The sequence below is a fragment of the Pleurodeles waltl genome, chromosome 12 (genome assembly GCF_031143425.1).
Source record: "Pleurodeles waltl isolate 20211129_DDA chromosome 12, aPleWal1.hap1.20221129, whole genome shotgun sequence".
Classification (NCBI taxonomy): domain Eukaryota; kingdom Metazoa; phylum Chordata; class Amphibia; order Caudata; family Salamandridae; genus Pleurodeles; species Pleurodeles waltl.
In genome coordinates, this window is record NC_090451.1 from 232,529,577 (window position 1) to 232,545,461 (window position 15,885).

General features: G+C 45.5%; 1 protein-coding gene across 2 annotated transcripts in view; it reads left to right on the forward strand.

The window, feature by feature from the left end:
- Positions 1–15,885, forward strand: part of ZFHX3 (zinc finger homeobox 3) — a 329,992-nt gene that overhangs the window by 307,524 nt on the left and 6,583 nt on the right. For both annotated transcript variants that reach the window (XM_069216361.1, XM_069216362.1), the window contains 2 exons: positions 2,485–2,596; positions 8,477–14,032. In XM_069216361.1, the coding sequence (XP_069072462.1) occupies positions 2,485–2,596; positions 8,477–14,032 (5,668 nt within the window). The remainder of the gene's footprint in view (positions 1–2,484; positions 2,597–8,476; positions 14,033–15,885) is intronic.

Below are 15,885 nucleotides of genomic sequence, written 5' to 3' on the forward strand. Positions count from 1 at the left end.
GAGTGCAGTGGCATAGAGTGGCATGGGGTAAAGTGGCATACAATGGAGTAGCAGAGAGAGCAGTAGTGTAGAGTGGTGCAGTGGCATAGATTGCAGAGTAGACTGGTGTTGCAGGGAATGCAGTGGCGTAGTGTAGAGTGGTGCAGAGTAGAGCAAAGTGCTGTAGAGTGGAGTGATGTAGAGTGGCATAGAGTGCAGTGGCATAGAATGCAGTAGTACATTGGTGTATAGTACAGTGGTGGAGAGTGGAACGCTGCAGAGTAGAGTGTCAGTGCAGTGATGTAGAGTGGCACAGAGAGCAGTGGTGTAGAGTACAGTGGTACAGAGTAGAGGGCAGTGGCGTACAGTGCAGTTGTTTAGAGTGCATTGGCGCAGAGTGCAGTGGCATAGAGTGGCATTGGGTAGAGTTACATAGAGTGCAGTGGAGTAGTGTGGCATACAATAGAGTAGCAGAGAGTGCAGTAATGCAGAGTGGTGCAGTGTCAGAGTGCAGAGTAGACTCATGTGGAATAGAGTGCAGTGGTGTAGAGTGGTGCAGATTGGAGTATTGTAGAGTGGTGTAGAGTAGAGTATAGTGCCTAGAGTGCAGTGGCATAGAGTAGAGTGGTGTAGAGTGCAGAGTAGAGTGTCAGTGCAGTGGTGTACAGGTTCTGGCAAGGCAAGAGAAAGCTGTGCATGATAACCCTGAATGGTGATCCGTAGAATGGTCAGTAGGAAACAATGAGCAGTGCATTAAGCCTTTCTTAAAAGTCTTTACTGGTAAACCCCATCTCATGCAGGGAGGTGGGCAGAAAGCCAGCCACCCATTGGACCTGTGCAGCTGAATAATAGCATTCTAAGTCCAGAAGACCTAATCCACCCGCAGTCACAGTTCGCTTTAGAGTGGAAAGAGCTCCTGATGGTGCCGCAGTGACCAAATCAGATGTGTGGCCTGTCTGAAGAAGGAATGAAGGACGAGCAGAGGAAGGTTTGCAAAATAATACTATCATTGGGGTAGCACACCATCTTCACTAGTGCCACATGGCCTCTACAAAAAGCAGAAGAGAAGACCAAAAAGCAAACTGGGCTTGGAGGGACCGTTCGCTCTGCCGAGATTTTCTTCCTGGAAATCAGTGTAAGAATGGTAGATATTAATCATTAGGTATCAAAAGGTAACTGGTTCCCAGTTCAATCTGAGATCTAAATGTATATAAAGGCAAAAACAGTGCCATATGTCAAAGAAACAATAATTAAAATTTAACATTTGTATATTGTGTTTGTGCAATTTACATCCCAAATATTTTGAAGATTCTATGTGTACTTGACACTTAGGGATAACCCAGATCTCTAGTTTGCCTTCTGCTCAATTTCAAAACCATATAAAGACATGGACAAAGCGGGCAATTGCCTTGCACAACCTTGCAAGGGGGCTGGCCCCTGCTCACCCTTCAAAAGCACTAACAGCGGACCATTGCACCAGAAGAGTTTGCCAAGGTGGATGGGTGTTGCTTGTTCAACCACTTGACAGTGCCCCTTCTGTTTCGCTCCTGTGTGCAGAGACAACTCCCCAGGTTCCCAATACCTTCCGATAGTCCTGGTGGACACATCTTGTCTGATTTTAGGAATTGTCCCACCTTGTACTTCTCTTCCTTATATACCCAGTTCTTGGCAACAACCCTTTGAATTACTTGCCGTGGATCTCCCATTTGCTCTTGATTTCATCCTCCTCTTTTATTATCTTTGATTGGTAGTCCGGGCTCCCATTTCTGAGATAAATATAGAGTCCCAGACTCACACTCTAGTGCTGTGAGACCACAGACAAGTTATGGGTACATCACATCCTGACATTAGGTGTGAGACTGTCGCCCACACCATCTGCCCTGCCTCGTTAAGTTGAAAGTCCATGGGCGGTTGAGGTAAGCCAGATGTTTTTGTTCAATTTGTTTAAACTAGCATAAGGTTAATTACCTTAATGTTTCCCAAACTGTTTGCCAGGGGTTTTAAAATGTTCAGAAACATAATCAAAATTTTGCTGTTACTTTCTCTTCAGGAAAGATCAGGTAGATTTGGGTAGGGGTGATGGCCTTGCCGCAGTACTGAAGGGCATTAATTTACTACTGAACAAGGACGTAATGCGACACCTGAATGTAGCATACCAGGAGGCAATCACAAAAAACCCACAGTGAATTAATAGTGCTATGTTAAAAAAGAGTAAATAAATGCACTGACAACATAGTGAGGCATGGCCTCTCTTGCGTGTGTCTGTAAAACTGACGTTTGTTCTTGAATTTTTGTCCTGAATTTTGACCCTTTGTCCTGAATTTTTGTCCTGAATTTTTACCCTTTGTCCTGAATTATTTATAGTCCTGTCCAGAATTTGCCTCAATGCCAGGTGGTCACCCTAGGTAGGGCACCGGGACCGAGCGGGGCAGTTCTTGGAGGCGACTGTATAATACACCTCTCTTTGGGGGTACCTATTTACCATTTCTCTCTCTTGCTGTGCAGGTAACTACACCCGAAAAGATGATGCCAAGCAGTATGTTTTTACCAGTGGGGACAACAGATCGAGGAGGCCTGGGGACAAACACCAGAGTAGAGGAAGAAGAGAAGGCAACCGGTTAGTCTTACACTGGAATACACACCTACACGTGATGCTTGCTTTCATTGTTTGTCTTGCTCCCACCGCAAACAGGCCAGTTGGTTGGCGCTGTAAGTAACAGGCGTCATCAGATCTCAGAAAGATGGAAGGGCACTCGTCCCCATTGAGATTCATACACCAGACCTGCAACTTGACGCACAGATTCCTGCAGCAAACGTGAATCACACATCTTGTAACCACATACTAAGACTAGATATTTCAGGTAGTTAGCTCAGCTACGAAATGTACTGGTTAGTTATATTTTCAGTTTAGACTCTGCAAAAAAATTAAAAGCCGTTGTATCGGCTCAAAATATCTACTTCATTGTTAAAGTAGAGACCAACTAGTTCTGCAGAGCTCTGTATGTATTCCATCTTGTTTATGACACCGTATGTAACAAACGCATGATAAAGGCTGGCAAATTGTTTAGGCTACATCTGGAAGCCTTAAAAATAAGGGCAGCATTTCAAACCAACAGGTGAACATAAATACCGCTGAATCGATTGTACCTTCTCAGTAGTGGTGTATGCTTTTCCCTTCTGTTCTTTCCCCACATCGCATCAGCTTCATTCAACCCACTGTGTAGGAGGACAATCTGATATGGTTGTAAGCTATCCATAGTCCCACAGATTCCTTCAAAGATCCTCTCCTTGCTTGCATGTTGAAATCCTTTCCAAGATGTGTGACCATTTACTATAGTGATTAGAAGATGGCTGCTCCCTTTGTTTAGAAGAAGGGACGCTATTCCCTCTTTAGCAGAAACGTAGCATAGACCTACTTTTCTACCGAGTTGGTGTCTTCTCAGTAGGCACCAAGTTAAAGAGAAATGTGTCTCCAGGGCGCGCCAGTCTTTCCTCTACCAGAACTACTGCCTTTGCTCCTGTCACTCGGTGCTCACCAAAACACAGCAAAGAATCTGACTTTCTCTACACCTGAGATAACATGTTGTTGCTCTTGTGAGGTATTCAGCTTAGTCCTTGAAGCGTCTTCATTTTTTGACACCATGGACCATGCTGTCCTTTTTGGCTGATTCTCCAGGTGAATCCTGCCACAGTTAAGTGGTTTCTCTTTGGATAATCCGAAAGGATCATTCTTAGCTGCTAAAGATCGGATGATGCATTTTTTCTTTTATGGGTTTTACACAGTTTACCTTGTGCTCCTCCTTATCTTGCATCATTCTCAACTACATACAAAGATAGACAACTTATTCTCAAAGTATCCAGTGAGCCCCTCTCCTTTGATTGCCTTATGCCTGAATGTATTTTGTAAGGCCTGGCTCAAAGCCTTTGTGACTGATGTGATCTTGTCTGTGCAACGTGGAGCCAATGCAGTGGTCTTTCTAATCAGTCCTGCTCATATGTGGGAATACTTGATCACACCCTTTCAAAGTCAAGGACCCAGAGGTCAATTATCAGTTTTGAGTAGAGCATTTTCATGACAGTCAGGTGGTGTCTGTAGTAAGGAATATCCATTTTCAGTGTGCACAACTGAGGCAGCTCTCACACTCATTGAGAGTTTATTGGTGAGGCACAGCTGTAAATTCCAGCTATATTGCACTAATTCACTGTACTCTAGCCTAGGAAAAAACATAAACTATCACGTCTAGGTTTACCAGAATGCAGAAAGTGAACAGGATTGTGACCTTTCAAGTATGCAACATGTGCATGCGGTTTGTAGATCCATCCACGGTTTCACAGTTCATGATATGGTGGCGTTTAAAGTGGGCTGTATGGTTAGAGGATTGGTATCAATGACGCTTAGAGACAGTCCTAGTGCAGAATAATGTGCTAAGTGCTTTTTTGTCCTCATGCTACATCCTGCTTTCACTGTCTCCTCTCCTTCCTCTGCTTTTACTTTTCAAGTTAATCAATAGCCTCATACCCAGGCCAAAAAGAACAAGCCATCACCATTAACCGCAGAAGCAGAGAGCCAGATATGGCACTTAGAATGTTGATCACCCTCGTCCATTGCCATCTTTTCTGCTCAGTATTGTATCTCCATTACCTCAAAAATAAAAAAATGTACCTCAAAATACACATATGGAGGATGGGAAATTATTTTTTTAAATTTCATTTTAATGTGACGTCTTCAGACACATAGGCCCTCATTACGAGCCTGGCGGTCTGTGACCGCCAGGCTCGCGGTTGGCGGGAGCCTTGGGGATTCTGACACCCCCTACCGCCATCCTGTTCCTGGCGGTTCGCCCGCCAGGAACAGGATGGCGGTAGGGGGTGTCGCGGGGCCCCTGGGGGCCCCTGCAGTGCCCATGCCAATGGCATGGGCACTGCAGGGGCCCCCGTAAGAGGGCCCCGCTTGTATTTCACTGTCTGCATAGCAGACAGTGAAATACGCAACGGGTGCAGTAGCACCCGTCGCACCTTCCCACTCCGCCGGCTCGATTACGAGCCGGCTTCATCGTGGGAAGGTTGTTTTCCCCTGGGCTGGCGGGCGGCCACCCGCCAGCCCAGGGGAAAACTTGGAATACCCTCCGCGGTCTCTGGACCGCGGAGCGGTATTTCTGCCGCGCAACATTAGCGGGCGGCCTCCGCCGCCCGTCAATGTTGGAATGGGGGCCATAATTTGAAGACTTTTGATATAGTTCCACCACTAGATTCTAAATTTCTAGCTATACTGTACATCATTCCTCCAGGCCTGGTGACTGAAGTATAGTCAAAAAAAGGAAGGACCCCCCCCATGCTCCCATGTTTGGTATGTGTACAAATAATTCTACCTGGTTTTACCTTTTCTGCTTTTTGGATTTATGGGCATCAATCCATGTTATACTCGTAGCTGCATAAAAAAAAAAAAAACGGAACCATTCTTCCTTACCTCGTCGGCATTAAACAACACTACTGGAACAACTTGAATCTGTTGTAAAGCTCTTGTGCAGGATATTGCCTCTCATTCAATGTCAAGTACACAGAATGTGTGAATGTTCCAGTCTAGTGCAATCACTGGGAGTTGTCTCATTGAGCAACCTTGTGTCATTTACAGCTCAACGACCCCATAATATCGTGTACGATGACCACATGAAGACCATTTTTGAAATTTTAATGAGATCTGTGGGATGGTCATCTCACGCCGAACAGTGTTGTTGAAGTTAGATCTGTTGTATGTTAATAAAAGTTCGGGCCAATCTTTTTTCAGTGAGCCTGTTTTGATAAATGTTTCCACCTAGAATAGCTTTTACCAAGCTGACAAAACCAACCTGGTGCATGCCTTTCCTGGAGAAAAAAAAAACACCTGTAGCTTGTATTTTCTTCACTGTTTTTAAGTGCTTTCTCCCCATAGCTTCTCGCCTTCACCTGCTTTACCTCGTTAAATTCTAATTTTTAACCCCTCCAGACCCCCTTCCATTGCCTTTAACACATTTAACCCTCTCGATCATCTTTCCATCCAGCCCCATCTACCCAAGTATACTGTGAAGCTTTTCTTTTTTGCTGTTTTTTGTTTTTGTTTTTGGGAGAAGCCCTCCTAGCAACCCACTATAAATCTAAACCACCACGTCCTCATTCCCCACCCACTTTTGTCTCATTGCTTTCAAGGACAGATCATCTTAAAAAGACAATTGATGCTGAAACGCCCATTTCTTGGGGGACGCCCTTGTTAAAGTCCCAAATGTACCATAGTTGCCTTTTCTGCAGTCTTCTTTTAACATTTGATCAATGTGTGGCCTTATATTTTGGTGAATTATATTGGTAAATGAATCTAGAAGCCAAGGTTTCTTTTTCTGCAGTCTTCTTTCAACATTTCATCATTGTGCCAGCCCTTCTATTTTTGTGAATTTTATTGGTGAATGAATCCAGAAGCCTTATCGCAGTATCACAATGACCTGCTTGAGTGGGATGGGCCTCATAGGAAGTTAGTGTACCTGTCACCCCAAGTTAAACTGCACAGAATTGCCGTGGCTCTGATACAGAGAAACATAAAACAGTCCAGTCCATCAGCGCTCAGAATTTTCATAGTTTCAGTGTTACACCTATGACTTCTTTATGCAAGGTAAATCAGATAATTGAACACACATAAACGCCATCGTATTCCCTCAACTCACATGAGCACCTTAACACCCCAGCATACATTCAAACACATTTGCGCGTCAACACCCCAGCAATAGCTACAGACACACCAAAGCACATGTATGCACTCTAATCAAAAGACACCTGCCAACACATTAAAATCCCAAGCACATTTCAACCAAATCAATTCAATATGAACGATGGCCTCATTATTCGAGGCTGAGATTCATGTTTCCGGCATCAAAAGACGCCATGCGGTAGCCAGAGTAGCAGGCTAGGGCCTCACACCGTCTCATTAATATTGAAACGTGGCACGATGCAGCACAACTAGTAAATGGAGGCCCTGTGCATACCAGATCTGAGGGTCCCTCCTCAATAGGTCACGCTAGCAACTGCTTTGCATCAGTGGGAAGCTCCCTCTGTAAACCCTGGGTGCTCTCTTGCTCAGCAGAAGACAGTGCAAATTAAATTAAATTAAACAAAACACTGTTGGCAACCTTCGGGTGCAAGCAACCCCTGGAATCTGTGGATGATGAGTTACGGCAATCAGACTTCTACAGAATGTGTCCAATACTCGTTATATTTAGTAATTCAACTCCCCATCTCCCAAAGCTGATTTAGCTAGTTTGAGCCTAACGTTTCAAGCTGTTTCCAGCTCATATTCTTTGAACCTCATTTCTGCTACTGACTTCTGGTTTAAAATTGTGGTGGCCGGCTGTCCAGGTAAAGGCACACTTACTGCATTCATTGTGAATATTTTACAGTGGTTTAAATTATAATAACTAGTATGACCCTGTCAAAGTGAGGTAGTTTTGAACACCTTTTAAATTAGTACGGTTAGTTTATTTAAAACAAGCTTAGGGTGGGCCCTAATGTAGCCCATATTCCACGACTCCTCATGGATCAACCTCGCACCCACCTCATCAAGAGCTAAATGTTCTTTGGCTTTTGAAGTGGATACATTTTAATTTCTTAAATCCATCAAGTTTTCTGAAAGAAAACGAATCCAAGAGATGTGCTGAAAGGATGACGATTTAAACTAAACTAGTGCCCACTTTACAACCAACTGTGAAGAAAACCTGAATTTTTTTTAAAAAACCTGTTTTCGCCCCCCACAGGACCAACAACCACACTTAGAACAATTAAAGCTTGAAAAAGTGAGACAACTGAAAATATTTTTAAAATATTTGCTTACATATATGAATGATTGCTAAGAAATTCCTCCATTCTTTGGATATTTTAAATAAATGCTGGTGGTGCATGTACCGGTTCTTTCATAATCGACCCCCAGACCATATGAGGATATACTCCCTTTTCACTCCAATTAAGAATAGAAGAGCAGGGCTCCCATGCCAGGGATCACCAATGCTCTTTCTTCATCAGGGTTCTGTGAACAGTGTGACAGCCTATTGCCAGGGTGTTGCTCATAGCTGTTCTTGCATTCCATACTAGTCAGAGGTCACAGAACATGTATTAGGACCCTTTGAGTCAACATGGTGCCTCGAGAGCTAAACAAACACTTGCCACGGACTAAGACAGGAGCTTCGTTTGATACACGATTGACCAAGTGATTGAGTTATGTGCTATGTTTTTTTACAGGCTGTTAAGCTAGAGGATTCAGGGTTGTTGGTAGAAAACCACCGACATAAAAAAAATACTTGTTAACATTAGCTAAGGTGAAGAGTCAGGAGGACACTGTTTTGAGATGGAATGGTCCCTTTATTCCATTGGAATGAAAGGATGTGATTAGAAATGTCTCTGCAGATGCCACACTCAAGCTTGCATTGCGTGTTTTCCACATCTAAATGTTGACTCTTGCTTTTTGTTTTATTTCTGGTTCCAGATTCCACTGAAGAACCCACAAAAAAGAACACTTTGCCACTGGAAGAAGCAGATCGTGGTGGGGATCCCCCAGCAGCTCCCTCTGAACAAAGCGCAGTTCGAGAGGATTCTGGATTCCTGTGCTGGAAAAAAGGGTGCAACCAAGTGTTCAAAACGTCTGCATCCCTCCAGGTGCACTTCACTGAGGTCCACACTGTGCGTCCCCAGCTGCCAGTGTCAGATCGCCATGTCTACAAGTATCGCTGCAATCAGTGTAGTCTGGCCTTCAAGACCATTGAAAAGTTGCAGCTACACTCCCAGTACCACGTTATCCGGGCAGCCACTATGTGCTGCCTTTGCCAGCGTAGCTTCCGCACTTTCCAGGCTCTGAAGAAACATCTGGAAACCACCCACCTAGAGCTAAGTGAAGCAGACATCCAGCAGTTGTACAGTGGGCTTCTCGTGAATGGTGACTTGCTAAACATGAGCGACACTGCGTTGGCTGAAGATAACACAATGGTTATGGATGAGGACAAGGAGGAAGAGAGTGATCTTGAGGATAAGCAGAGCCCTGCTGGAAGTGATACAGGATCTATGCCAGAAGACTCGAGCACAGAGCCCAAAAGAGCCCTACCTTTCAGAAAAGGCCCCAACTTCACCATGGAGAAGTTCCTAGATCCATCTCGGCCTTACAAGTGCACAGTCTGCAAGGAGTCCTTCACGCAGAAGAACATTCTGCTGGTCCATTACAACTCTGTCTCTCATCTGCACAAGTTGAAACGAGCTCTGCAGGAGTCGGCCACAGGGCAACCTGAGCCCACTAGTAGCCCAGACAACAAGCCTTTTAAATGTAACACTTGCTGTGTAGCGTACAGCCAGAGCTCAACCTTGGAGATCCATATGAGGTCTGTGCTGCATCAGACCAAGGCTCGAGCAGCCAAGTTAGAGGCTGCTAGTGGCAGTGGCGTTAACCACAGTGGGACTGCTAATAGTAGTAATAGTACTTGCCTGGGATCTTCAACACCTAGTCCAGTGAGTACCAGTGCTACAGTCATTGCCTGCAGCACGAGCAGCACCAATTCAGCTCCAGCAAACTCCAGTGTTCTGAGCCAAGCCTCAGCGGACACAATAAGCAGTCTAGCCCAGGGAAATACTGTTAGCCCGAGCATCCACTCTCCATCAGAGCCCAAAGAGGTCAACCGCAAGAAACTTGCAGATATGATTGCATCAAGGCAGCTTCAACAGCAGCATCTGCAGCAGCAGCAACTACAGCAACAACAACAGCAACAATTGCAGCAGCAGCAACTGCAGCAGTTGCAGCAGCAGCAGTTACAGCAGCAGCAGTTGCAGCAGCATCAGCTGCAGCAGCAGCAACTGCAGCAGCACCAGCTGCAACAACAAGCTCAGTCTTTAGCCCAAGCCCAAGCTCAGGTACAGGCCCATCTTCAGCACGAATTGCAACAGCAAGCTGCAATACTGCAGTCACAGCTTTTCAACCCATCCATATTGCCCCATTTCCCAATGACCACAGAGACACTCATGCAACTTCAGCAACAACAGCATCTGCTGTTCCCCTTCTACATCCCCAGTGCAGAGTTCCAGTTCAGTCCGGAGGTCAGCATGCCTATGACAAGTGGTACCCTAACACTTACAGGCTCCAGCGCCAGTTTAATGGAAGACTTGAAGTCTCACCTACCCCAGCAAACCCACCAACAAATCTTTCAGCAACAGCAACAATCTCAGATTTCCTTGCCTCAAGCTCACCCAACTCTCCTGCAAACGACTCATCAAGCAGAGAAAAAGAACAAAATCAAAGAAAATCCCAAAGAGTCACAAAAGGAAAGGGACTACACAGAGAGAGGCGAAGAGAACTCTGCTACGAGGGAGCCTCTCTCTGATACTTTCAAGCCCAAAGATAAGAATGAATTATCAGGGATAAATTCAGAGCCCTCGCTGCTGCCGCCTCGGATCACATCGGATGCAAGAGGTAATGCCACCAAAGCACTGCTGGAGAACTTTGGCTTTGAATTAGTTATTCAATACAATGAGAACAAGCAGAAGGTGCAGAAGAAAATTGGAAAGAGTGAGTCGGGGGACTGTCTGGAGAAGCTGGAGTGCAGTATCTGCGGGAAGCTCTTCTCAAACATCCTGATTCTCAAGAGCCACCAGGAGCACGTTCACCAGCACTACTTCTCCTTCAAGCAGCTGGAGGAGTTTGCCAAACAGTACAGAGAGCACTATGATAAGTTGTATCCCCTCAGGCCACTTACCCCAGAACCTCCACCCCCACCTCCACCTCCACCCCCACCACCTCCAGCAACACCTCAGCCCGTTCCTGCCACAAATATTCCCATTTCTGCCCCATCTATAACCCCACCCACGGTTTCACCAGCCCAGACATCTGTACCACTCACCCAGCTTCCGATGTCCATGGAGCTGCCCATTTTCTCACCACTCATGATGCAGACCATGCCCCTACAAAGCTTGCCACCTCCGCTGGGGACCATGGAGTCACTGCCTGCAGACTTGGCTCAACTGTACCAACATCAACTCAATCCAAGCCTTCTCCAGCAGCAGCAAAACAAAAGGCCACGGACTCGGATCACAGATGACCAGCTCAGAGTTCTTCGGCAATACTTTGACATCAACAATTCACCCAGCGAAGAGCAGATCAAAGAGATGGCTGACAAGTCAGGGCTGCCCCAAAAAGTAATTAAGCACTGGTTCCGTAACACACTATTCAAAGAGCGACAGCGCAACAAAGATTCCCCATACAATTTCAGTAACCCTCCTATAACCAGTTTAGAAGAGTTGAAAATTGACTCTAAGCCCCCGTCCCCTGAGCCCCAGAAGCAGCATGAGTACTGGGGCAGCAAGCGTTCCTCCCGGACGCGTTTCACAGACTACCAACTCCGCGTACTGCAAGATTTTTTTGACGCAAACGCCTATCCAAAAGATGATGAATTTGAGCAGCTGTCTAGCCTACTGAATCTCCCTACTCGGGTTATTGTGGTTTGGTTCCAGAACGCACGTCAGAAAGCTAGGAAGAATTATGAAAACCAAGGTGAGGGGAAAGAAGGTGAGCGGCGTGAACTGACAAATGACCGGTATATTCGAACCAGCAACTTGAATTACCAGTGTAAAAAGTGCAACTTAGTATTTCAGCGCATTTTTGATCTCATTAAACACCAGAAAAAGCTCTGTTACAAAGATGAGGATGAGGATCTGATGGATGACAGCCAAAATGAAGACTCAATGGATGCCACTGAATTACTGACACCATCAAGCTCATCCTGCAGCACACCCATGCCTTCACAGTCATTCAGCACCCCTGGTCCGTCATCCTCTAACGCAACCTGCACCACCTTCCTCCAGCACATGGCAGAAGGGGATGAATCCCTTTCATACTGTTCCAAAGTAGAAGCCACAGATGAAAAACCAAAGCAGTTTGACTCTCCAAGGACACAGCAAAACCAAACTCCAGAACAGCAAGTGCAACCAAAGCAAGAGCCTCAGCCACAGCCACCTGAGACACAGCAGCCAGACCCATCAGAACTGAAAACAACCCCATCCCAGCAAAAAAAACCTCCACTGCCCTCTCCGACCTCATCACAACATCAACAACACACACAGTGTCCTGCGCCTCAGCCAAGCCCCAGCCCATCTCATCTCTCCCTCAAATCCCTCCACACTTCAAGCCCCCAGCAGCTAGCAAATCTACCTTCTCAACTGATTCCCTACCAGTGTGACCAGTGCAAACTTGCATTTCCTTCTTTTGAGCATTGGCAGGAGCATCAACAGCTTCACTTCCTCAGTGCGCAGAACCAATTCATGCATCCTCAGTTCATAGATAGGCCGCTGGATATGTCTTTCATGCTCTTTGATCCGAGTAACCCACTTCTGGCAAGTCAGTTGCTGTCTGGAACTTTACCTCAAGTTCCTACAAGCTCTGCTACTTCTCCCTCGACCCCAACATCCACTATGAACACACTTAAAAGAAAACTTGAGGAAAAGGCGAATGCAAGCCCTGGAGAAAATGATAGTGGGACGGGAGGGGATGAGCCACAGAGAGATAAGCGTCTGAGGACTACCATCACACCAGAGCAGCTAGAGATTCTATACCAGAAGTATCTCCTAGACTCAAACCCCACACGCAAAATGTTGGACCATATTGCTCATGAGGTGGGCTTGAAAAAACGGGTGGTGCAGGTTTGGTTTCAAAACACTCGAGCACGAGAGAGGAAGGGGCAGTTCCGAGCAGTGGGGCCAGCCCAGGCCCACCGAAGGTGTCCCTTTTGCAGAGCTCTGTTCAAAGCTAAGACTGCTTTAGAAGCCCACATCCGATCCCGTCACTGGCATGAGGCAAAAAGGGCTGGATACAACTTGACACTGTCTGCAATGCTATTGGACTGTGATGGTGGTCTGCAGATAAAAAGTGAACTCTTTGACGGGGCCAGTTTTCACCATATGCCTGCAAACGGCAGTGACAACCAATGTATTCCTCTGTCCCCAGTCAGTAAATCCATGGAACTTTCTCCTCGAACACTGCTTAGCCCTTCCTCAATCAAAGTTGAAGGTATGGAAGACTTTGAAAGCCCCTCTATGTCTTCAGTCCATTTGAGCTTTGAACAAACAAAACTGGACAACGATGATTGCTCCTCAGTGAACACTGCGATCACAGATACCACAACCGGAGATGAGGGGAATGCAGACAATGACAGCACAACGGGAAATGTAAATGAAACCAAATCCATGTCTGCTTCCGGTGAAGGTTTACCAAAGTCTAGCATGATGGCAGTTTCAGAGTATGAAGACCAACTGTCCTCAGGCCTGGTCAGCCCAGCACCCAGTTATTACAGCAAGGATTATGAGAATGAGGCCATTGTGGACTATAGCGAGACGTCCAGCCTTGCAGACCCATGTTCACCTAGCCCTGGTGCCAGTGGCTCAGCAGGCAGGTCAGGAGACAGTGGGGATCGGCCTGGACAAAAACGTTTCCGCACACAAATGACCAACCTCCAGCTAAAGGTTCTAAAATCATGCTTTAATGACTATAGGACACCTACCATGCTGGAATGTGAGGTGCTGGGCAATGACATAGGACTGCCAAAGAGAGTTGTTCAAGTCTGGTTCCAGAATGCCAGAGCAAAGGATAAGAAATCGAAACTGAGCATGGCAAAGCACTTCGGCATTAACCAAACAAGCTATGAGGGACCCAAGACAGAGTGTACTTTGTGTGGCATCAAATACAGTGCACGGTTGTCTGTGCGTGACCATATCTTCTCTCTACAGCATATCTCCAAAGTTAAAGATGCGATTGGAAGCCAGTTGGACAAAGAGAAAGAATATTTTGATCCGGCTACAGTTCGCCAGCTCATGGCTCAACAGGAGCTGGACCGTATCAAGAAAGCAAATGAGGTACTTGGACTGGCTGCCCAGCAACAAAGCATGTTTGATAACACCTCTTTGCAAGCGCTTAACCTCCCGGCCACATATCCAGCACTTCAGGGCATCCCTCCGGTCCTGCTCCCAGGACTCAGCAGCCCATCACTGCCTGGATTCACCCCATCTACTACAGGTGAGTGATAACATTGCTTGCTACTTTGTTCAAGTTGTATGCCATCAAGCGGTAGGGGTTGGGAATGTGTGGTTTTGCATTTCAAGACTCACTTTGTGGCTATTTTTTCAAGTTCATCTTATAGCAGTATACCTTTTACCCGACAGTGGCTCCTTCTGTTTTACTGTTTCCTTTTTTTTAACCCCTTTATTAGTTTCAGGATTACCTAGTTGGACGATCGGCTGGTCAAAATAGCAATTCTCCCTCATTTGGCAGACCTCCCTGGTCAGGATTCCACATCCTTTCTCAGGAAGAATGACAACATAGGAGGAACATAGCAATCCTATCCTCAGCAGGTATCTTTCCCAGTATCAAGGGAACTAATCTTAGCTTTCTGCAGCAGGCTATATTCTTCGCAGTACCAAGCCAGCAACCCATCAGGGTTTATACTGCTTCCGATCTATGTACTCACTGTGCATTTTTAAAAGGCGTGCTAAGGCTGCTTCAGATCTATGTACTTTGCATTTTTAAAAGGCGTGCTAAGGAGGTAAACGTCTTCAGGGCCATTGGGTGATAGAGGTCAGAATAAGAGGAAGAGGGGTGATTGGGAAGGAAAAAACGACTGCAGCAGTACAGGAAGGCTAATATGCTTTTCTCACGTTGAAGAGTTAAGGTTTGGGTGATATTTGAGTAGGAGGGGAGCATGCTTTTCTTCATCAGCTGAAAAAGTGAATTCCAGAGGTGGGGAGGGGGGCATCTACCAGAGAGGATTATTTCAGCAGTAACTGTGGACTGTGAAAGACAGTTACCATTTTATAAAGAAATCTCTTTAGTTTTAAAACGCTTACAATAAAGCTCACTGAAGCAACTTATATTGGAACCAACCTTTAGAGTGAGTTTTTTTGATAAACTTGCATTAAATTATGTTTGTACCTTTGTTTTTTCAAGAGATAGGATTCCTTCAGGGCAGAACTAGTTTCAATTGTGAGCAGCTGTTGTGCAATGGATCATTTAACCACTGAATTATAATGGCAAAGTCTTATGGGTTAATTCTGACCATAGACTAATTTGCACCATTTTGTAACAGAAACTTTCCTTTTTGGGCACAATACCTTCATCCAGTTCTCCCCATAGATTTAACAGTTATCTCTTAAACACATAAAAATACCACGAAGCCTTATAAAAAATACAAATGAAGAAATGATCTTGGGTATTATAGATCCCAATGGCATAAGGTCCAAGTGTTCCCCTGTAGACTGGAAGTGTTTCCCAGATTTGTGTGACATTCTCGTCTTTGTTAGCAAGTAAAGTTGAGGCGAGCAAGATGCTTACATTTATGGTTTGCATGATGGCAACTGACATAAACGCTAATGTTGATCTGTTGACTTGAATAATCTCACATGTGAAGTATTCTCATGCCTCTACAGCACCCTCCATCACTCCAGTAAGAGATTCTGAAGCCTAAGTTGTATGCTTCTGGTGGGTAGAATCCTAGAACTCCAGTGCTTATCCAGAGGATGTTCTCCGAAAGACTGTTTTTTTCCCTGCCCATTCAATATATAGATAGGAAATGTTATTTGTAAGGCAGGGCACTCATTGATAATCTCAATGTTGTAATGTCCTTCAGGGTCCCTCTTCTGAACACTTCATAGAGTTCGCACAGTAAAGACTGACAGCAATGTTGAAGGACAAATTTGCACTCTTGACTCCTATCCATTGCATTTGTTTTCAAACCACACTGACAGTATTCCAGCTTAGGTCCAAGTATTTAACATTGTAAACAAGAGCACATCACTGGTGCAGTAAGGCCATTATCTGCAGACCTGGATTCCTGTCTGGGCTTGCGTTCATAATAGGGAATAATTCGGGACAGC